Here is a 24796-nt window from a genome sequence, read left to right as displayed (position 1 = left end):
GTGTGCGTATGGAATGAGCTGCCGGGGGAGGTGGTGGAGGTGAGTACATTTCTGACTTTTAAGAGGCAACTGGATGGATTTATGAATAAAGTTAAAAACCACACAACACTGGGTTATAGTCCAACGGGTTTATTTGGAAGTACAAGCTTTCAGAGCGCTGCTCCTTCATCAGGTAACTTGTAAACTATTTGGTCTATAACCTGGTGTTCTGTGATTTTGCCCTTGGTCCATCCGAGTCCAACACCAGTACCTCCTCATCACGGGTGAAGAGTTTCGAGGCATATGGATCAAATCTGGCAAATGAGACGTGATTAATTCAGAGATTTGGCCGGCATTGACGACTTGGACCATAGGGTCTGTTTCCGTGCTGCGTATTCCATGACTCCATGACCCTAAATCATTAAATACATATCGTTGTCTTTAGTCTTAACCTGTATTAAATTACATAGTGTCATACTGTTTCCTCAACTAGGCTATGTGTGTGCCAAAAGAGTGAGATTCCCTTGAATAAATGGTTGTTGTCCCTCACGGGGCCTGTGCCATTGACTGGAGGATTGAAAGGAAGTCCTTTGAGTTGATTTGGCACCATTTGATGTGGGTGTAGCTCAAGTCGCCTGTCAGCTCCCTGCACATCGATGAGTGCAGGCTCTCTGTGCTTATCACAACCGATCACTGACCTTTACATCTGTTTACTGTTTCCTCTGCTCTTGTTGACTAATTGTTGGTTTTGCAGAGGTCAGGGGTTCAGGGGTCAGCAGGTCAAGGGCATCCCCAGGTGCAATTTGCCAGGAGCAGGCAGCTCCTGGGGCCCAGGGCAGAGTGGAGCACTTGTCCTCCAGGAGGCGCCTCACAGTCACAGTGCTGGGACTAAAAGATAGAGAAACTGATTTACAAACTTCGGAACAAGAACTTAGGGGTAGAGATGAGGGGAACTTGTTTTCTTTAATGCTGTCCAGAATTCTCTTCTTTCTCCTTAAAAATCACTGTCTGAGCCAGCATTTACTGCCCATGCCTAGTTGCCCCTTGCGAAGATGGTGGTGAGCTGCCTTCTTGAACCGCTGCAGTCCACGTGTTGTAGGTGGACTCACAATGCAACTCACTCGGGCATTCCAGGATTTGACCCAGCAACACTGAGGGAACAGTGATGTTTTTCCAAGTCAGTGTGTGGCTGTAGGGGAAGTTGCAGGGGGTGGTGTTCCCTCGTATCTGCTGCCCTTGACCTTCTAGATGGAGGTGGTTGTGGATTTGGAAGGTGCTGTCTGAGGATCCTTAGTGAATTTCTGCAGTGCATCTTGAAGATAGTACACACTGCTGCTACTGAAGTTTTGGTGCCAGAGGGAGTGGATGTTTGTGGACGTGGCGCCAATGAAATGGGCTGTTTCGACCTGGATGGTGTCAAGCTTGTTGAATGTTGTTGGAGCTGCACCCATCCAGGCAAGTGGGGAGTGTTCCATCACACTCCTGACTTGTGCCTTTTTGCCGGACTTTGGGAGTCAGGGGATGAGTTAATTGATGCAGTATTCCTTGCATCTGACCTGTTCTTTTAGCCACTGTGTTTATATGGTGAGTCCAGTTCAGTTTCCAATCAATGTTAACCCCTGGGATGGTGATAAAGGGGGATTCAGTAATGGCAATGTCAAGGTTCTTGCTTGTTGCAGATGGTCAAATGCTGGCACTTGTGTGACACAAATGTAACTTGCCACTTGTCCAGATATTGTCCATTTGAATATGGACTGCTTCAGTGCCTGAGGAGTTGCAAATGGTGCTGAACATTGTCCAGTCATCAGTGAACATCCCTATTTCTGACCTTATGTTGGAGTGTAGGTCATTCATACAGTGGCTGATATGGCCTAGGACACTCCCCTGATTACCAAGGGGAGGCAATGTGTTCTGGTAATGTCATTGGATTCGCAATTGATAACTACAGGAAAAGGTTCTGGGGACATTGGTTTGAATCTCACGGGGTCAGACTGTGAAATTTGAACAGGGGAGTCCAGAAGTAGAGGGCATAGGTTTAGGGTGAGAGGGGAAAGATTTAAATGGGATCTAAGGGGCAACTGTTTCATGCAGAGGGTGGTACATGTATGGAATGAGCTGCCAGAGGATATGGTGGAGGCTGGTACAATTACAATATGTAAAAGGCACCTGGGTGGGTATATGAATAGGAAGGGTTCAGAGGAATATGGACCAAGTGCTGGCAAATGGGACTGGATTAATTTAGGATGACTCTACTATTCTATAGGGAATGAAGAAGTCGGCTTGAATGTGGCCATTTAGCTGTTGTTAGTTGCCATAAGTACAGAGAGAACTGTGCATAGCTCAATTGGGACAGCATTACTCTGAAGATCTGAAGGTCCAATTTCAATTGCAATTTACTAGAGAGATTATTTGGTGCAGTGGTAGGATGTACCTCTGGGTCAGGAGGTCTGAACTCAATTCCCAGTGCTCCAGAGTAGTGTAAAAACATCACAACGTTGATTTGAAAATAACCACCCTGATTATAACAGGAAGCAGCTGCGACCGAATGTTTTGGCTGACATAGATGGATATTTGGTAACGTGGAAGTGGAGGATTATAGGAGACAGACATGAACGGTGAGACCACAAGCAGATTGGTCACGATTTTATTGAATGGTGGAGCAGTCTTGAAGGACCAAATGACCTAAGATCCCATGTTTAACATCAGTGCGAGCTGTGTTGTAGGTGACACCCTCTCCCATCACTCTCCATGTCGGCCTACAACTGTGTCAGTGAAAACGATCCTGCATTTAATGCTGTCAGATTGGAATCCCCCACCCAATCCATATCACCCACATCCCCCCCTCCCCCCAACTTGGTTTCTCCACTACCTGGGCTGCTTCATTGTTTGCTGAGAATGTGTTGATGGAAAAGCACAGCAGGTCAGGCAGCTTTTCCAGCAACACATTCTCAGCTCTGATCTCCAGCATCTGCAGTCCTCACTTTCTCCTGCTTCATTGTTTTCCAGGTTTGCTTATCCCTTTGATCTAAGTCCCAAATTGTTGAATCCTGAATCGATCTGGGGTTGATGATTCCAACTTCCCTGGATGCCAGTTGGTGATGTGGCCTTTCACATGATAGTGGTGAAGGAACCGGGGGTGTGAGGTGGGTGAGGGGCTGAGGAATGAAGTGGGGACAAGGGAGCGAGTGGACTGGTGCAGGAAGTTGTGACAGGGTGAGGGAACACATGGTGTGAGGTTGGTGAAGGAGGTAAGGGGGTCCTTAATCCAAGAGATTGATGGTCACCAACCAAAGCCATAGTGCTGTCGGTGCCACCTCAGCACCCATTCAATCAAGTCACCATGATCTTAACAGACTATGAGGCTGTTCTCTCATTAGAGAGAGGCTACTGTTGTTGGTTTAACGTGAGGCTCACTCCATGCCTTAGGTGAGGGGAGAGGTTGAGAAGGAGAGTCCTTAATGCTAATCACAGTGGTAATAGGAATTAAACCCATGCTGTTGACATCTCTCTGCATTGCAAATCAGCCATACAGCCAACTAAGCAACGGAATACCCATTGAATGAACCAATCCCAACAAAACTCCTCTTATGATTGAGGCTAGGTATACCCTTTAGATCTGCATGTAACCAAAAGTATGTCCCCAGGGAAAGACATCAGACTCGCTTTGCTCTCAGACCCAGCTCCTGTGGTTCCAGGCAGATCCTCGTTACAACTCAGCACCAAGAGCTCCCAGTGCACAATCATGAGACCCAGGTAATATTCTGGAGACCTGGGTTCAAATCCTGCTAAAGCAAATGGTGGAATTTGCATTCAGTAATAATCTGGAAGAGTATAATGATGAAAGCATTGTCAGGAAAAACCCATCTAGGTCACTAATGCCCTTTAAGGAAGGAAACTGCCACCCTTACCTAGTTTGGCCTCAATATGACTCTAGACTCACATCAATGCAGTTGACTCTTAGCTACCCTCTAGGCAATTAGGGATTGGCAATAAATGCTGGCCTAGCCAGTGACACTCACATTCTTGGATGAATGGTTTTAGAACCTCTTCCCACAATAAAGATACTGAATCTGTTTTTGTTTACTTATTGTCCATCTCTAACTGCCCTGGAGAAAGAGGTGGGGAGCTGTCTCCTTACATTTCCAAGCAGGATCGTGAGCTTGGAGGCAGTAATGATCAAACAGTCAACCTGTACTCCCTGCTCTGATAGGTCTTCCCTTCTGTTCCCCACCACTGCTCACCAAGGGGTGATGACAGTTTTCAGCTGGGGTCAACTTGAGACAGGGCCACATTTGGGGAGAGGTTTAGATAACACTGGTGTAATCATCCTTTTAGGGGGGGAATTTCAGGATTTTGACCCAGTGACATTGTGAAGGAATGACAATGTATTTCCATGTCAGGATAGTGATTGACTTGGAGGTGGTAGCGCTCCCATGTATCTGCTGCCCTTATCCTTCGAATTGAAGTGGCTGTGGGTTTATAAGGTGTTGCCTGAGGATCTGTGGTGAATTTCTGCAGTGCACCTTGTAGAGACACACTGCTGCTACGGAGCATTGGTGGTGAAGGAAGTGAACTTTTGTGGATATGGTGCCAATGAAATGGGCTGCTTTGCCTTGGATGGTGTCAAGTTTCTTGAATGTTGTAGGAGCTGCACTCATCCAGGCAAATGGGGAGTATTCCATCAAACTCCTGACTTGTGCCTTGTAGATGGTGGATAGACTTTGGGGAATTGAGAGACAAGTTACTTGCTGCAGGATTCCTAGCCTTTGAGCTGCTCTTGTAGCCACTGTGTTGATATGGTAACACCCAAGATGTTGCAGCTGATGGTGATTGGGCCCAGGACACTACCCTGAGGAACTCTCTCAGAGATGTCCTGGAGCTGAGATGACTGGTCTCCAATGACCACAACCATCTACCTATACTGAGAGCGTGTTGTTGGAAAAGCACAGCAGGTCAGGCAGCATCCGAGGAGCAGGAGAATCGACGTTTCAGGCCGGAGCCCTTCATCAGGAATGCGCTCATTCCTGATGAAGGGCTCCGGCCCGAAACGTCGATTTTCCTGCTCCTCGGATGCTGCCTGACCTGCTGTGCTTTTCCAGCAACACACTCTCAACTCTGATCTCCAGCATCTGCAGACGTCACTGTCTCCCACCATCTACCTGTATGTCAAGTATCACTCCAACCAATGGAGAGTTTGTTGCCTGATTCCACTGATTCCAGTTTTGCTCGGGCTTCTTGTTGCCAAGTGTGGCCTTCAAGGTCAAGGGCTGTCACTCTCACCTCACCTCAGGAATTCAGCTGTTTTGTCAATGTTTGAACCCGAGCTGAAATGACATCAGGACATGAGTGGCCCTGGCGGAACCCAAACTGGGTGTCAGTGAGCAGGTTATTGCTGAGTAAAGCAGCTTGATTGTAGTGTGAACAATCCTTCCTCTCATTTCACTAATGATTTCCACTTGTTATGATAGTACCACTGGTCCATTGACACCCCCTAAAGAGGTGGGTGCTATGTAGGGATATTGGGTTCCACCGGTTTAAAAAAAAACGATAGAAATATCCTCAGCCCTGAAACAGTGAGCGGCGTCCTATTGTTGGTGGGAGTTGGAGAAGGGGGTTTTGTTTGAGCCGTGAGTGTTGTATAGTCCCTGTGCTCGCACTTTGAATGGAGCTAGGGAGCTACGACCTGCTGATTGCGAGTCACTCCAGATGCCAGAGATCAAGGGTCGATGGGGTATCGAGCGGTTTATGTTTGCAGCCCTAGTTATTGATCTTTGAGCCTTGGTTCACTCGGGTTGTTCACTGAAACTCAGACGCAGGAGGAGTCAGCAGGCAACCAGCGAAGCATGGCAAGACTGCTCTGGGCTACATCCCTTTTCCTGTTGCTTCACCCCACAGCCGCTCAAGCTCCAGGTACCGTCTCTCTGTCGACCAGTACGCGGATGAAGATTCTCAATTTTGCAAGCTCTCCCCACCGACGGTGGAAAGATTCAAAGTTTATGACCTCGAGGGAGAGTCATTCCCCGGCCTCCCATCTCAGCCAGATGGTGTGATGGTTAATCTTTGAAACCAAAGTATTCAGGGATGCACCCACCAACTGTCTCCCAGGGTTTGGTTCTGTCCAAAGTCTGTGCTTGGGACATGCTGGTCTCTCTGATCCCAGCTGTTGAACACCAGAGTTGCAATCATTAGCTCGTTTCAGTCGCGGTTATTGATCGCAGTCCATTTTTATAAGCACTCTGTGTCCCCCAGTCCTTTCATCATGTTCAGGGGCTGTGTGTACCAATTCATCCAAGACCATCTGAGATACTGAGCACTTCATAGGTAAGTGTCCTAGTGAGGTGGTCACACCTAAGGTGCAGGCAGAGAGTAGCCTGGATGACCACCAGGAAAGGTAAAGGGAGTAGGCAGAGAGTGCAGGAATCCCCTGTGGCCATTCCCCATGTATACCATTTTGGATACAGTTGGTGGGGGGAATGACCATTCGGGGAAAGCAGCAGTAGTCAGCTCAGTGGCGCTACAGCTGACTCTGGGGCACAGCGGGAAAGGGCAAAGGTAAACAGGACCTCAGTGACAGGAGACTGTAGTTATGGAACAGGAGATTCTGTGGCTGCAAAGGGGAATCCAGGATGGTGTGTTGCCTCTTGGGTGCCAGGGTCCAGGATGTCTCAGAGTGGCTGCAGAATGTTCTCAAGGGGGCGGGCAAAGAGTCAGAAGTCATTGTGCACTTTGGTACAAATGACATAGGTAGAAATGGGGAGGAGGTCTTGCACAGTGTTCATAGAGAACTAGGAAACAAATTAAAAACCAGGTCCTCGTTGGTGATAATCTCTGGATTACTGCCAGTGCCACGTGTGAGTGAGGGTAAGCACAGGAAGATATGGCAGAATCATGCATGGTTCAAGAGTTGGTGCAAGGGGCAGGGATTCAGATTTATAGATCGTTGGAATCTTTTTCTGGGGCAGAGGTGACCCGTTCAAGAGGGACGGGTTGCACCTGGACTGGAGGGGGACCAATATCTTGGCAGTCAGGTTTGCTAGTGCTGCAAGGGAGGGTTTAAACTAGATTGGCAGGGGGGATGTGGGATCCTCAATATGGGGAGGCAAGTGTGAGCTTGGAAGGAGATACAGTAATCAGAAATAGTAAGTTGAAGAAGCAGGTCAGGCTGGAACACAACAGGGACTAATGAATGCCTGTTGGATTAAATTCCTTCTATTTCGGTGCAAGAGGACTGACAGGTAAGACTGATGAACTCAGGGCGTGGATAGGTACATGGGACTGTGATTTTATAGCCATTACAGAAACATGGCTAAGGGAGGGACGGGACTCACAGCATAATGTACCAGAGTGCAGGTGCTTTAGGTGGAACAGAGGTAGTGTAAGGGGAGGAGGGGGAGTTGCATTTTTGATTAGGGTGAATATCGCAGCAGTAGTCAGAGATTAAATAATTGAACAATCATCCAGTGAGGCTTTGTGGGTGGAGCTGAGAAATAAGAAGGGGGTGGTGATGTTATTGGGGTTGTACTATAGGCCCCCAAATGGTCAATGGGAATTGGAGGAACAAACATGCAGGGAGACTGAGGAAACTTGCAGGAGCACTATGGTTGTCATAGTGGGGGATTTTCATTTTCCAAACATAGACTGGGACTGCCAGAACAGTAAGGGCTGAGATGGGGTGGAATTTGTTAAGTGCGTTCAGGAACGTTTCCTCAAGCAGTATGTAGAGGGCCCTAAATGGGAAGGGACAAAACTTCCTGATGAAGGGCTATTGCCCGAAACATTGATTTTCCTGCTCCTTGGATGCTACCTGACCTGCTGTGCTTTTCCTATTCTGATCTCCAGCATCTGCAGTCCTCACCTTCGCCGAGGAACAAAACTCGATCTCTTGGGAATTAGGGCAGGACAGGTGACAGAGGTGACACAGGGCGATGCACTTTGGGATCAGCAACCATAGTTCGATTAATTTTCAAATGGCTCTGGAGAGGGACAAAATTGGTCCACAGCTTCAAGTTCTAAACTGGGCCAGGGTGGAATTTGGTGGAATTGGACAGGAGCTTGCATGGCTTGGTTGGAGTAGTTGGTTTGCAGGCAAAGGGAGCTCTGGCAAGTGGGAGGCCTATAAAAGTGAGATAGCTAGAGTTCAAGGTCTATATGTTCCTGTGAGGGTGAAGGGTGAGGTTGGCAGGAATAGGGAACCCTGAATGATGGGATATTGAGGCTGTGACCAGAGAAAAGGAGGGGGCATGGCTCAGGTACAGGCAGCTGGGATCAAGGGAATCCCTGGAGGTATAAGGGAATTCAGGAGTTTACTGAAGGAGGAAATCAGGAAGGTGAGAAGGGGGCATGAGATACCCTTGGCTGAGAAGATTAGAGTGAATCCAAAGATGTACTTTGAGTATATCAAAGGAAAAAGAATAACTAGAGAGAGAGAATAGGGCCCCTCAAGGACCAAGCGAACATGTATGCATAGAACCACAGGGGATGGGCGAGGTTCTCAATGAATATTTCTCCTCTGTCTACACCATGGAGAAAGATATGAACACTTGGGAACTTGGGGAAGTTAATGGCGATATTTTGGGGACAGTCCATATCACAGTATAGGAGATTTTGGATGTATTTGAAAGTATGAAGGTGGATAAATCTCCCAGTCCTGGCCAGGTATATCCAAAAACACTGGAAGAGGCGACAGAAGAAATTGTGGGGGCCCTGGTTGATATTTTTGCATCATCATTAGCCATGGAAGAGGTGCCAGAAGTTGTGCCCTTATTCAAGAAGGGCTGCAAAAAAAGCCTGGGAACTGTAGAACAGGAAGCTTAATATCTGTGCTGGTTAAGTTGCTCGAGAGGATTGTGAGGGATAAGATGTGTATGCATTTGGAAAGACAAGGTTTGATTAGGAGTAGTCAGCATGGCTTTGTGCATGGGAGATCATGCCTCAGAAATTTGTTACAGCTCTTTGTTGAAATGACCAGGAAGTTTGATGAGGGCAGGGTGGTAGATGTAGTGTATATGGATTTCAGTAAGGCTTTTGATAAGGTTCCACATGATTGGCTGTTCTGGAAGGTTAAATCACATGGAATACAGGGGGAGCTGGCAAAATGGATACACAATTGGCTTGATGGTGGGAGGCAGAGGGTAATAGTGGAAGGATGCTTGTCAGACTGGAGGCCTGTGATCAGTGGAGTGTCTCAGTGATCGTTGCTGGGCCAATTGTTGTTTGTTATCAATATCAATTATTTGGATGAGAATGTGCAAGCCATGTTTAGTAAGTTTGCTGATGACATTAAATAGGTGGTCTTGGGGACAGTGAGGAAGGTTCTCAGAAATTGCAGCAGGACATTGATCAGCTGGGGAAGTGGGCTGAGAAATGACAAATGGAGTTTAATATAGATAGGTGTGAGGTCTTGCATTTTGGAAAGTCAAATTAAGGTAGGAATTTCATGGTGAATGGTAGGGCCTTAAGGAGTGCAGTGGAACAGAGGGACCTGGGAGTTGAAGTGCATGGTTCTCTGAAAGTGGAGTCACAGGTCGACAGGGCAGGGAAGAAGGCTTTTGGTACACTGGCCTTCATCAGTCAGGGCATTGAGTATAGAAGTTGGGAAGTTATGTTGCAGTTATATAGGACATCGGAGTATTGTGTTCAGTTTTGGTCACCTTGCTATAGGAAGGATGTTATTAAACTGGAAAGAGTGTAGAGAAAATGTACAAGGAGGTTCCCTGGACGCAACGGGTTTGAGTTATCGGGAGAGTTTAGACAAGCTAGGACTTTTTCTTTCGAGCGTAGGACACTGGGGGTGGGGGAGTGTACATTATAGAGGTGTATAAGGTCATGAAAGACATGGATAGGGTGAATGAACTTAGTCTTTTTTGCAGGGTTGGGGAATCGAAGACTAGAGGGCATCAGTTTAGGGTTAGCAGGGAAAGAATAAAAGGGAATTTGAGGGGCAATGTGCGTACACAGAGGGTGGTACACATACGGAATGAGCTGGCAGCGGAAGTGGTTGAGGCGGGTACATTAACAACATTCAAAGGCATTTGGACATATACACGGATAGGAAAGGATTAGAGGGATATGGGCCAAGTGCAGGGAAATGGGGTTAGTGTGGATGGACAGTTTGGTCGACATGGACCATAGAGTCATAGAGATGTACAGCATGGAAACAGACCCTTCGGTCCAACCCGTCCATGCCGACCAGATATCCCAACCCAATCTAGTCCCACCTGCCAGCACCCGGCCCATATCCTTCCAAACCCTTTCTATTCATATACCCATCCAAATGCCTATTAAATGTTGCAATTGTACCAGCCTCCACCACTTCCTCTGACAACTCATTCCATACACAGACCACCCTCTGAGAGAAAAAGTTGCCTCTGAGGTCTCTTTTATATCTTTCCCCTCTCACCCTAAACCTATGCCTTCTAGTTCTGGACTGGCCCACCCCAAGGGAAAAGACTTTGTCTATTTATCCTATCCATGCCCCTCATGATTTTGTAAACCTCTATAAGGTCTTGTGCCAAATGGTCTGTCTCTCTGCTGTCCAAGTTTCCTCTGTTCCACTGCACTCCTTAAGGTCCTACCATTCACCATGAAACTCCTACCTTGATTTGACTTTGCAAAACGCAAGACCTCACACTTACTTACATTAAACTCCATTTGCCATTTCTTAGCCTACTTCCCCAGCTGATCAAGGTCCTGCTGCAATTTATGATAACCTTCCTCACTGTCCACTATATTGCCTATTTTTGGTGTCATCTTCAAATTTACTAATCATGTCTTGTGTATGTTCTCATCTGAATCATTGATATTGAGAACAAACAGCAACGAGCCCAGCATCGATCCCTGAGACACGCCACTAGTCACAGGACTCCAGTCCAACAAACATCTTTCCACTATTACCCTCTGCTTCCCACCATCAATTTATCCAATTTGCCAGCTCATCCTGAATTCCATGTGATCTAACCTTCCAGAGCAGCCTACCATGTGGAACCTTATCAAAGGCCTTACTGAAATCCATATCGACTACATCTACCACCCTGTCCCTGTCAACCTTCCTGGTCAATTCATCAAAGAACTCTAACAAATTTGTGAGGCGTGGTCTCCCATGCAGAAAGCCATGTTGGCTATTCCTAATCAAAGTAAAGCAAAGGACAAGAAATTATAGGCCAGTTAGCCTGATCTTGCTCCTTAATAAAATTTTGGAGTTCATTGTGAAGGATGAAATTTCTGAATATTTGGAAGTGTGCAGTAAAATAGGGCAAAGTCAGCATGGCTTCATCAAGGTGAGATCATTGCCTGACAAATCCATTAGAATTCTTTGTGGAGGTAGCAAGCAGGTTAGACCAAGGAGAGCCAATGGATGTTATCTACCTAGGCTTCCAAAAGGCCTTTGACAAGGTGCCGCAGAAGAGGCTGCTGAGTATGATAAGGGCCCATGGTGTCAGAGACAAGGTACTAGCATGGATAGAAGCCTGGCTGCCTGGCAGGAAGCAGAGAGTGGGGATAAAAGGGTCCTTCTCAGGATGGCAGCTGGTGACAAGTGGTGTTCCGCAAGGCTCAGTGTTGGGACCACAACCTTTCACTTTATACATTAACAATTGAGGTGAAGGAACTGAGGGCATTCTGGCTAGGTTAGCAGATGATACAAAGGTAGGTGAAGCAGCAGGAGGGCTGCAGAAGGATTTGGAGAGGTTAGGAGATTGGACAAAGAAGTGGCAGATGGAGTACGATGTGGGAAAGTGTGAGGTCATTCACTTTAGTAGGAAGAATAGAGACGTAGACTATTATCTAAATGGGGAAAAAAATCAGAAATCCAAATTACAAAGGGACTTGGGAGTCCTATTCCAGAATTCTCTTAAGGTAAATTTTCAGGTTGAGTTGATAGTTGGGAAGGCAAAAAACCATGTTGACACTTATTTTGAAATGACTAGAATATGAAAGCAGGGATGTACCAGATTTGGAAAATTGTGGACAATTTGGGGCCTCACACTTCAGGAAGGATGTGCTGGCCTTGGAGGGGGTTCACAAGAATGATCCCAGGAATGAAAGGCTTAACATATGTGGAACGTTTGAGATCTACATGCATTGGAGTTTATAAGGGGGGAATCTAATTGAAACTTTCACAAGATTGAACAGCCTGAACAGTGGATGTTGGGAAGATGTTTCCATTGGTAAGAGGGACCTGAGGACACAGCCTTAGAGTAAAGGGAAGACCAGTTAGAATGGAAATAAGGAGGAACTTCTTCAGCCAGAGAATGGGGAATCTATGGAATTCATTGCTACAGAAGGCTGTGGAGGTCGGATCATTGAGTATATTTCAGACTGAGATAGATAAGTTCTTGATTGTCAAGGGGATCAAGGGTTACGGGGAGAAAGCAGGAGAATGGGGTTGAGAAACTTATCAGCCATGATTGAATGCCGGAGCGGACCTCAATAGGCTGAACAGTCTAATATCTGCTCCTATATCTTATAGCCTCATTGCCTTCTGATGTTTCTACATTGCAGACATAGGAGAAGGATTCTATAGAGCAAACCTATAAAGTATTCTATAACTCTATAGGTCAGGAATAGGTCAATGATCCTATAAGTCAAATATAGGTTGGGATGAGCTGATGATTTTATACTGGGACCTCCAAGTCCTCCGTTTGTTCCTCTCCCGACGTCCCCAACAGTACCCTTCCACCGACACTCTTATTCATTTGGCTGAACTGGTCCTCACCCTTAACAATTTCTTCTTTGAATCCTCCCACTTCCTCCAGACCAAAGAGGTAGCCATGGGCACCCTCTTGGGCCCCAGCTATGCCTGTCTCTTTGTCGGCTACGTAGAACAGTCCATCTTCCATAGTTACACCGGCACCACTCCCCACCTCTTCCTCCGCTACATTGATGACTGCATTGGCGCCACCTCGTGCTCCCACGAGGAGGTCGAACAGTTCATCAACTTCACCAACACATTCCACCCCGATCTTAAATTCACCTGGACCATCTCTGACACCTCCCTCCCCTTCCTAGACCTCTCCATCTCCATCAACGATGACTGACTCAACACTGACATTTTTCACAAGGCCATCAACTCCCACAGCTACCTGGATTACACCTCCTCCCACCCTGCCTCCTACAAAAATGCCATCCCATATTCCCAATTCCTCTGCTTTTACTACATCACTCCCAGGAGGACCAGTTCCACCACAAAACACACTAGATGGCTTCCTTCTTTAAAGACCGAAATTTCCCTTCCCAGGTTGAAGATGCCCTCCAACGCATCTCATCCATGTCCTGCACCTCTGCTCTCGAACCCCACCACACCAACTGCAACAAGGACAGAACACCCTCTTGGTCCTCAACTTCCACCCCACCAAACTCCGCATCAACCGCATCATCCGCTGACATTTCCACCACCTACAAATGGACCCCAACACCAGGGGTATATTTCCCTCCCCACCCCTATCCACTTTCTGCAAAGACCATTCCCTCCGCAACTACCTTGTCAGGTTCACGTCCCCTAACAACCCACACTCCCCTCCTGGCACCTTCCCCTGCCACCGGTTGTATCTGTTGCTCCCGATGCGGTCTCCTCTATATTAGGGAGACTGGACGCCTTCTCGCAGAGTGCTTTAGGGAACATCCCAGGGACACCCTCACCAATCAACCCCACCACCCTGTGGCCCAACATTTCAACTCCCTCTTCCACTCTGCCGAGGACATGGAGGTCCTGGGCCTCCTCCACCATTGCTCCCTCACCACCAGACGCCTGGAGGAAGAACGCCTCATCTTCCACCTCGGAACACTTCAACCCCAGGGCATCAATGTGGATTTCACCAGTTTCCTCATTTCCCCTTCCCCCATCTTACCCCAGTTCCAACCTTCCAGCTCAACACTGCCCCCATGACTTGTCCTACCTGCCTATCACCCTTCCCACCTATCTGCTCCACCCTCCCCTCTGACCTATCACCTTCATCCCCACCTACATCCACCTATTGCACTCTCAGCTACCTTATCCCCGCTCCTCCCCCCACCCCCCCCATTTATCTCTCCACCTCAGAAGCTCCCAGCTTCATCCTGATGAAGGGCTCCTGCTCGAAATGTCGATTTTCCTGCTCCTCGGATGCTGCCTGACCTGCTGTGCTTTTCTAGCACTACACAGTCTCAATGATGATGAGTTTATAGGTTGAGGAGAGGCTGGCGATTCTATAGATTAGGGATACGTCACTCATTCAAAAGATGAGAAACAGGCTCAAAATTATATAGAAGAAAGTGAGGATTGCAGATGTTGGAGATCAAAAATGTGGTGCTGGAAAAGCACAGCTGGTCAGGCAGAGTCAGAGGAGCAGGAGAATTGACGTTTTCAGCATTGGCATTCCAAAGATGTGCGGGGCAGGTGAATTGGCCATGCTAAATTGTCCATAATTGTTAGGTGCATTAGTCAGAGGAGAGTGGAGGGGCGGTGTGGACTGGTTGGGCTGAAGGGCCTTTTTCCACACTGTAAGGAATCTAATCTAATCCTGATTCTGTAGGTTTTAGCAATTGGTCCTGATTATTTAGGTTTCAGAGATAGGTGTCACGAACAGGCCCCGATTCTATAGGTGACATGGATAAATCCTGATTCTATGGAAGTCAGGGATAGGCCCTTATTCTAAAGATATCACAGAATCCCTACATTGTGGAATCAGACTCTTCAGACCAACAAGTCCACACCAACCCTCCGAAGAGTAACCCGCCCAGACTCATTCCCCTACAATTATCCCTGACTAATGCACCTAACCTACACATCCCTGAGCACTATGGGCAATTTAACATGGTCAGTCTATCTGACCTGCACATCTTTGGATTGTGGGAGGAACCCCGAAGAACCCGCAGACACAGGGAGTATGTGCAAACGCCACTTACTCCACAGGCTGGTATTGAACCCGGGTCCTTGCCACTGTGAGGCAGCAGTGCTACCCACTGAGCCACCCTGCCAGAGGTGTCTGGGATAGGTGCAGTTATGTCTTTCCCATTGACCTCCCCCTCCCCCTCACGACAAGCCTACCCTGTAACTTCCCGACAAACTGAGTGGAAAGGCAGCTGCTAATTGCTTTGTTTATCACTTTGCTTCTTCCCAGTGTTTGTGACTCATGAAAAGGCCAATAACCTCCTAGCACGACAGAGGCGAGCAAACAGTTTTCTGGAGGAAATTAAAGAAGGTAACGTGGAGAGGGAATGCATTGAAGAAAGGTGCTCGAAAGAAGAAGTGAGAGAAATCTTTGAAGATGACCGGCGAACTGTAAGCAACATTATCTCTGGCTTCCATCTTTGATTGCTGCTCTTAGCTGTTCCATGTCTGAGCAGGACAACACCCTAGTGATGAGGAAATATCTCTTCAGTCGAAACCTGCTGATTTCTCTATCATGAGAGATGGAGAACAAGTCACTGAATGGGTTTATGAAAGAGATGGATTTCTAGGAGCTAAAGGTGTCAAGGGTATGAGAAGAGAGAAAGGCTATAGCTTTGTGATTGAGGATCAGCCACGATTACATTGAAAGGTGGAACAGGCTGGATGGGCCAAATGGCCTACTCTTGCTCCTAATTCATACATTTCTCTTCCTTTCCCTGAACTCACTGATTTGAGGTGTATTAGCCAATCCAGTCATTCAAATTTCCAGTCAATTCCTTTTATGTTGGTATATGCCAAGAACATCATTGTTGGTACTCCATACGATCACCAGAGAGACTCCAAATAAAGATATCTCTGTGTTAATCTCATTCATACCATGAGCACGCTGAGGCATTTCCTGCATAGCTCTCAGTTCTCATGCATGCTATGCTTTTTCTGGTAAATAGGATAGGGTGCCGCTGTGACACAGGATCAGCAATGTGGAGTCCTGAAATTCTAGGCGAGTTTGCCAAATGGAAGTCCAATAGGAAATAAAAATCTGGCTCCAGTGGATTGACAACCAAACTGTCAGATTCTTATGGAAATCCAATGGGCTGGGAGCTTGAGGGAATGGAGACCTGAAGTCCCCCAACAGCCTGGCCTACTTGTGACTCCTGTAGCCCCACGTCAGTGCGGTGGCCTCTCAGTGAACCCTGGCTGGATTTGTCCTGAGTGTGGAGACCTAAGCAATCAATGCAGTTACATCAAAAACAACATTTGGCAAAAAGCCAATCATCACCTTCCCAGGGTAAGGAGATGTGGTGATATAGTGGTTAACATCACTGGACTCGTAATTCAGAACACCAGGTTTACATTCTGGACAGCATTCGAATCTCGTCATGGCATAATGACATTTGAATTCAATCCAAATTAGGAATTAAAAGCTGCCCTAATAGTGACCATGTCAGCACTAACAGTAAAAAAAATCTGGCTCACTAATGTCCTTTAGGGAAGGAACTCTGCCATTTTGTTTATATTTCTTTTACATTTAGACTTTGCTGATGTATGCACTCAAGTATAAAAATACATGAGTACAATGAAAAGTCTTCAATGTTGCCACACACACTGCCATTTTAGGTACAAGTATCTAGGTACAAAAACTTAATAACAAAGTAGAAAGAAATAAAAAAACAAAGTTAAAAAGTTAATTATTACCGTATGATCAGTGTGAATTAAATGTGACTCCAGACTGCCCTCTGGGCAATTTGGGATGGGTGAACAAATGCTGTCCTTAGCAGTGACTCTAACATCCCACAAACAATATATTTTTAAAAGATTATTTGAGTAAGAGATGCAGGGGGATGTGAGGAAGAAGCTTTTCAACATGGCAAGTGGAAATGACTTAGAACTCACTGCCTTCAAAGATGGTGGAAGTGGTGACAACCATGGAAACATGAAATAAAGGAACTGGAGTAGGCCATTCAGCCCCTCAAGCCTGCTCTGTGATTCAATATGATCGTGGCTGATCTAACAACTCCATATCCTGTTCCCTGTTACTCCCTATATACTTTGATCCCTTTGGCCCTAAGAACTATATCTAACTCCTTCTTGAAAATATTCAATGTTTTCGCTTCAACTGGTTACTGTGGAAGAAAATTCCACAAGCTTATCACAGTCTAGGTGAAGACAATTCTCCTCATCCCAGTCCTCAATGGTCTCTTCTGTGTCCTTAAATTGTGACTCCTGGCTCTGGACTCCCTGGTCATCGGGAACATCTGTCCTGTATGTACCCTGTCCAGTTACAGTTGGAACTTTTTAGATTTTTATGAAATCCTCTTTCATTCTTCTAAATTTCAATGAATCCAATCTTCATTCATATGTCAGTCCTGCCATCCCAGGAGTCAATTTGATTAATCTTTGTTGCACACCCTCTATCACCAGAACATCCTCTCTCAGGTAAGGAGACCAAAACTGCATGCAATACTCTAGGTATGGTCTTACCAAGGCCTTGTAGAATTGTAGCAAGGTTTAGAGGGAATTTGAGGAAAAGTTTTATTTACCCATTGGGTGGCAGGATTCTGGAAAGCACTGCCTTGCGGCAGGACACCTCATGACCTTTTAAAAAGTACTTGGATGAGCATTTGAAGTGTCAGAGCATTCAAGGTTCTGGGTATAGTGTGGAGAGCGGGGCCTAGTGCGGTTTAGTCAGTACATACTCAAGGGCTAACGGGTCTCTTGTGTACTCTATAATTGTATGTTTTCCCCACCTTCCAACCACCCTTCCCCACGACATATCATTGAACCTCTCGGATCTCCTACCACTCCCTCAACTCCCACCAGTTCCAGGTCCATTCCTCCATCAGAGATACTCCCATCAGAGAGTCTGCCTCTGTGTGTCTGGTACATGACCAGGTCAATTGCAATCCTGCCTGGAAATTCATTTCATTTCATCCTAGGGCACCGCCGGCTTTAGCAAAGAGTTAAAAATCAGGCAACACCAGGTTATAGTCCAACAGGTTTATTTGGAAGCACTAGCTTTCAGAGCACTGCTCCTTTATTGGGTGCCTGATGACAACTACCTGATGAAGGAGCAGCGCTCCGAAAGCTAGTGCTTCCAATTAAACCTGTTGGGCTATAACCTGGTGTTATGTGATTTTTAACTTTGTCCACCCCAGTCCAACACCAGCACCTCCACATTTAGCAAAGAGGGTATTTTATTGGGAGTGCAACCGCTGGGAAGCATCACAGCTGTAGTTTTTGACAAGGGGTGTATGGTGAGGGTGAAACTATGCCACATAATGTCCTTGGTGCCCTGAACTAATAGGTTACACCAGACAAGGGTGCAAACTGCAACTTCCTCAAACATGCATCCTTCACAGAGAAACACCTGCCCGTGTTGCATCTCCCATAAGGAGGTCTTCAGGAGCGGTAGGTGACTGTGAGCCTGAAGCTCTGGGTTTGATTCCTATCCCTGAGGGCCAAGGGAAGTGTAATGTGGCAAACAGGTTGAGAATCAACAATATGATCAGAGGGATGGTTGGTTGGAAGGTGGGGAAAACACACATTTATACAGTACAGAAGAGGCCCTTTGAGTAAATCCTCCCAACACACGGCAGTGAGAGTAGGAGAGATTCGTGGTCACTTGGGTAATTGAGAGACTGTCATCAGTTACCATGGCTCCCAGCTGTAACTTGCAGGTAAACATTGCCACAATGACTTGTATTCCATGGTAGGTCAATGTGGATCAGATTGGTGTTGATAGCTCAGGGTTCCAATCCCTTGGGTTGGGATGTATTCAGGTCCAGCCTCTTTGCTCCAACCATGGTGATGATTGCCGCTCATTTAAGGGTGACCCTGCCTTCAGGCAGAGAGCTGATAAAGGAGAATTTATCGCCCAGCTCTTAAAAATCTCCCCCCTGTTTCACACCAATCCATTCCAGGTCAATTTCTCTTCTACTAACCATGGATCTCACTGCTCACTCCCATCCCACTCCCACTTCTGACTAGTCTTTCCCATTGACCACCAACCTCAAAATTCATGAGTCATAGAGTCATACAGCACAGAAACAGACCTTTTGGACCAACCAGTCCATGTCGAAAATAATCCCAAACTAAATTACTCCCACCTGCCTGCGCTTAGCCCATATCCCTCCAAACATTTCTTACTCATGTACTTAGCCAAAAGTCTTTTGAACTTTGTAATTGTTCTCACATCCACCATTTCTTCTGGAAGATCATGCCACACACAAAGCACTCTCTGTGTAAAAACATTGGCCCTTGTGTCTATTTAAATCGTAGGCCTCTCACCTTAAAAATATGCTTGCCAGCCTTAAAAGCCGCCACCCTAGGCAAAACACGCTTTCTATTCATCTTATCTATGTCCCTCATGATTTTCAAAACCTCTATAAGGTCACTCTCAACCTCCTACACCACAGTGAAAAAATTCCCAGCCTTTCCTTATCGATCATTTTCCAACTATCTCCAATCCCTCACCTACCTTTACAGAATGTACCTTTATGTGATCCTTTGGTGCTAGCGTCAATATTCTTGTGTACATTCACCAGCTCCATGGCTTTACTGCTTTCTTACTCTTCACATCCAATGTCCAATCCCAGCATCTTGGGTGGCACAGTGGCTCAGTGGTGAGTGCTGCTGCCTCATAGCACCAGGATCCCAGGTTCAATTCCAGCCTCAGGTGACTGCCTATGTGGAGTGTGTAGTTTCTCCCTGTGTCTACATGGGTTTCCTCTGGGTGCTCTAGTTTCATCCCACAGTTACGGCGAATTGGCTGTACTAAGATAGTGTTAGGTGCATTAGTCAGAGGGAAATGGGGCTGGGTGGGTTACTCTTCGGAGGGTCGGTGTGGACTTGTTGAGCTGAACGGCCTGTTTCCATACTGTAGGGAATCTAATCTCAATGCTACTATTAACGTCATCTAATCTCACTGACTACTTGTGGTTTTACCTTTCCCCTAAAAACAAGATTTCAATATTAGGGGTGGACAGCATTTACCAAATAATCCTGAACCCTCGCACCTAATTCAAGAGTTATGTTGGGAACCAACTGAAGATTATCAGTTAGCGTCACAGTGGGATTCATTTGCACATGCTGGAAGCTGCATATCTTCACACATACGGCCCTGTACTTTGAAAAGGTACAGTTTATGGAAATTTTCTGTTGCTCTTCAATGAGGCAGGGGTCATGGAGACAAATAATCTCTGCTGTAACTCCATGGTGAGTGTTCGGACGAGAGCCGGCTGGACGGTTTCAATGTTAGCAGTTAATAGTTCCTGTTGCAACACCCCACCAATCAAAACCCTTGTCCCACGCTGCAGAAACCGCTGCTCCCTTCCTAAAGGCTGGTTTGCTTGCCATTCAGTCCTGATCACTGCCAGACTACATGTCTTTTTTCTTTGCAATGTTTAACTAATGGATTGTCCTCCAGCTCACGTGAATTAAACTGTGCAGTCCTCAGGAAGGACAATACTGGTGGGACATTAGTTTGTGACAATAATGGCAGTGAGCTGCCTATCTGACTCTGCTTACAATGTCCCTCTCTGTCTTTACTCAATATTCTATAACAGTGTATATACTGACATGCTTTCATCTTCTTGTTTCAGGATGAATATTGGAATAAGTATGTAGGTGAGTAATAACTTAATCATATATTTCTTCAGGTCGAATCCCTCAGTTTGAGTTATTGTTTAGCCCCAAGAGGAATGGTCTGAGTGAACCTGTGCAGTGAGGGAACTACCTATCAGAGTAAGGGAGTATGGGGAAAGGTTAGCAATCACAGTGCTGTGATCTCCAAACTTTCCAACATGGTGATGGGACTGCAGGATTGGCTCTTAAGAAAAGGCATCAGATCTAGGACTGAGGAGCCCTCAATCATTGAAGTATCAGAGATGATGTAAGTACAGAAAGGCCTTTTGTAATATCATGCTCAAGCCTCTTCTACTCTCTGGGATCCCTCTCAACCTCTCTCCACTCTTATTTGTCTCTCTCTGCTCCTTTCCAATTTCTCCCTCTTTCTGTTCACTCACTCTCTTTCTTTCTCTCCACCAGAAGAGTCATAGAGTCATACAGCATGGACACAGACCCTTTGGTCCAACCAGTCCATGCAGACCATGTTCCCAAACCAAACTAGTCCCTCCCGCCTGTGTTTGGCACATATCCCTCCAAACCTTTCCTATACACATATGTGTACAAAGTCTTTTAAATGTTGTAACAGTATCCATCCACCACTTCTTCTGGCAGTTCATTCCACATGGACCACTCTCTATATAAAAACCGTGCGCATCCCTTTTTAAATCTTTTTCCTCTCATATTAAAAATATGCCCCTTAGTTTTGAAATCACCACCTTCTGGAAAATGCCCCTTATCTCTACCCCTCATGATTTTATACATCGCTGTAAGGCCACCCCTCAACCTCCTACCCTCCAATGAAAAACATCCCAGCCTATCCTGTCTATCTTTATAACCTAACCTTCCAATCCCGACTACATCTGGTAGGTTTTATCTTAACCTTCTCTGATTTAATAGTATCCTTCCTTTAGCTTTGTGACCAGAACTGCACGCTGAAGAGGTCTCATCAATGTCCTGTACAACCTCAACATAACATCCCAACTCCTAGGTCTGACCAATGAAGGCTAAATACTAAATGCCCTCTTAACCAACCAAGTATTGTGGACCTGAACCCCTGTTCAAAAACACTACCCAAGGCCTTACCATTAATTGTACAAGTCCAGCCCTTGTTCTTTTCACCAAAATGCAAAATCTTGCATTTATCTAAATTAGGGGCGGCATGGTGGCTCAGAGGTTAGCACTGCAGCTTTACAGCGCCAGGGACCCAGGTTCAATTCCAGACTTGGACAACTGTCTGTGTGGAGTTTTCACCTTCTCCCATGTCTGTGTGGGTTTCCTCCGGGTGCTCTGGTTTCCTCCCACAATCCAAAGATGTGCAGATTATGGGAATTGGCCACGCCAAATTGCCCATAGTGTTCAGGGATGTGTCGGTTTGGTGCATTAGTCAAGGATAAAGATAGAGTAGTGGAGAATGGGTGGGATATTCTTCAGAGGGTCAGTGTGGACCTATTAGGCCAAAGGGCCTATTTCCACACTGTAGGGATTCTATACATTCTAAACTCCACCTACCACTTCTCAGCCAATTGATCAAGACCTCGGCGCAATCTTCGATAGCCTTCTTCACTGTCCACTTTGCCATTAATTTTGGTGTCATCTACAAATATACTCACGGTGCTTTCTATATTCTCATCTAAATCATTTATATAAATGTTTTATATAAACTAAAGTGGATCCAGTACTGAACCCTGTGGAATACTGCTGGTCACAGGCCTCCAGTCTGAAAAAAAACCCTCCATCACCATTCTCTGTCTCCTGCTGTTAAGCCAATTTTGTGTTCAATTGGCAAGCTTACCCTGAATCCCATGTGGTTGGGCTTTATTAATTAGTCTACGGTGCAGAACCTCATCAAAGGCTTTACTAAAGTCCATGTAGACAACATTCTACTGTCATCAGTCTCTTTGGTTACGTCCTCCGAAAACTCACTCAAGGTGTGAGACATGATTTCCCTTGCACAAAACCATGCTGACTTTTGTTTATTAGTCCTTGCTTCTCCAAATGCATGTTTTCTCTATCTTTCAGAATCCCCTCTAACCTACCCAACACTGAATTCAGACTCACAGGTCTACAGTTCCCAGGCTTCTCTTTACTTCCTTTCTTATATATAGGCACAACGTTAGCCACTGTTTAGTTCTCCAGCCCCTCACCCATGGTTATATAAGATACAAATACTTCTGCAAGGGGCCCCGTAATTTCTTCCCTAACTTCCCACCACCTCCTGGGATACACTTATCAGGTGCCGGGGATTTATCCACTTTTCTGATTTCCATGACCTCCAGCATTTCGTCTTCTGCAAAGTAGACTCTGTCTCCCTCTCTCTTTCTCCTTCTCTCCACTCCCTCTTTCTCTCTCCATACACGATCTTTCTGCTTCCCTCTATTCCGTTTCCCTTTCTCTGTAACTCTTTCTCTTTCTCTCCACTATCTCTCTGACCGCAGAACATCTTCAGTCAATGTGTCTGCACTGTGGACACGACAGGCTGTATTTTCAAAGGGATTTGCAGGACACTCTGAGAATTCCTGTTTCACCAGTGGGCCTTGTTGGGAGCAGGTTGTTCGACCCGGTGTCACTGCAATGCCTACAATTTTCGACCCACTGAGCAGCAAACAATGTAGCTCTGCATCCGCCACTTTCCAATAGGCCCCTCTTGGCTGGATGTGAGATTAGACAGGGCCACAGACTCACACATCAATGACCCGTGGAATCAGCAATTGTTCTACTCAGCACAAAAACAGAAGCCACAGGGTCTGGAGATCTGAAACACACACAGCAAGTACTGTGGAGCAACTCAGCACAACTGGTAGCATTTGTTATAGAGTCATAGAGTCCTACAGCACGGAAAAAGGCCCTTTGGCCCAAACTGGTCCATGCCGACCAAAATGTCCATCCACCCTAACCCCATTTCCCTGCACTTGGCCCATATCCTTCTAATCCATTCCTATCCTTGTATTTGTCCTAATGCCTTTTAAATGTTGTTAATGTACCTGCCTCAATCACTTCCGCTGGCAGCTCCTTCCATATGTGTACCACCCTCTGTATAAAAAAGTTGCCCCTCAGGTTCCCTTTTACTCTTTCCCCTCTAACCTCTCCCCAATTCCTCGATTCCCCAACCCTGGGAAAAAGACCGAGTGCATTAACCGTATCCGTACCTCTCGTAATCTTATACGCTTCTACAAGAGCCCCCTCTGTCTCCAACTCCCTTAGCTCAGAATCTTGAGTCCTGGCAGCTTCCTTGTAAACTTCTTCTGCTCTCTTTCTGGTTCAATAACATCCTTCCTATAGCAAGGAAACCAAAAGTGAACACGGTAATCCAAGTGCGGCCTCACCAGCGTCCTATACAATGGCAACATAACTTCCCACCTTCCATACTCAGTGCCCTGACTGATGAAGGCCATTGGGCCAAAAGCCTCCTTCACTGCCCTGTCTACCCGTGACTCCACTTTTAGAGAACCGTGCACCTGAACTCTAAGCTCCCTCTGTTGCACTACACTCCTTAAGGCCATTCCATTCACTAAGAGAAACAGAATTAACATTGAGACGACAATCTTGATGCAATTTTGAGGCCACTAGCTGCAAACACTCGGCCCACTGTTCTGCAGAAAATGTCTTTACTATTTGTAGCATTGAATATTTGAAGTTCCTCCATGCTGTTTTATTGGAGAATGATTTTAAGTACACTGGACCTGGAGAGAATCTCAGAAATGGGTGGGGGAAGGGTTGGAATTGGGGATTGGGGGGAATGTGGGGGGGGGGGGGGGGGGGGGAAGGGAATGACAAGAGTTTTACGATGGATGCCATTCTCTTCCCCTTTCGCAGACGGCGATCAGTGTGAGTCCAACCCTTGCAGGAATGGGGGCATCTGTCGTGATAACGTTAACCGGTATGATTGCCAATGTCCAAAGGGTTACCATGGCAGCAACTGCGAGATTGGTAAGATCCCAGAGAGGGGCATTTACTGGCTACAACCAGCAGAGTGACATGTTCATGTGAGGTCAATGGTACAGGGTGGCACTCCCTGGACAAGAGTGCAGTCAGGGACTGGACACTGGAGGTATGTAGGTGAGAGGGGAAAAGCCTGCGTGGGAAGGAAGACGTCATTCCTAACCTCATGTAAAACACTGTTTAAATGTTAGGTTGTCAGCTTCTCCTGGACCTTGATCAGGTGGATTGGCTATACCAAATTGTCCAGTGTTGGTTGCATTAGTTGGGGTAAATACAGAGTAGGGAAATGGATCTGGGTGGGTTACTCTTTGGAGTGTCAATGTGGACTTGTTGGGCTGAAGGGCCTGTTTCCCTACTGTAGGGAATCTAATCTAAATTACTTGATAG

General features: G+C 46.3%; 1 protein-coding gene across 1 annotated transcript in view; it reads left to right on the top strand.

Annotated features, from left to right (window-relative positions):
• The first annotated feature begins 5754 nt into the window (after positions 1-5754).
• The window catches only part of LOC140486090 (coagulation factor X-like), a 207199-nt gene continuing 188157 nt past the window's right edge, over positions 5755-24796 (top strand). Inside the window, exons 1-4 of the mRNA XM_072584742.1 lie at positions 5755-5889; positions 15075-15235; positions 20446-20470; positions 24284-24397. Of these exons, the coding sequence (XP_072440843.1) occupies positions 5823-5889; positions 15075-15235; positions 20446-20470; positions 24284-24397 (367 nt within the window). The 5' untranslated portion in view covers positions 5755-5822. The remainder of the gene's footprint in view (positions 5890-15074; positions 15236-20445; positions 20471-24283; positions 24398-24796) is intronic.

Source organism: Chiloscyllium punctatum, chromosome 15, assembly GCF_047496795.1.
Source record: "Chiloscyllium punctatum isolate Juve2018m chromosome 15, sChiPun1.3, whole genome shotgun sequence".
Taxonomy (NCBI): domain Eukaryota; kingdom Metazoa; phylum Chordata; class Chondrichthyes; order Orectolobiformes; family Hemiscylliidae; genus Chiloscyllium; species Chiloscyllium punctatum.
This window is presented reverse-complemented; position numbering and strand designations above follow the sequence as displayed.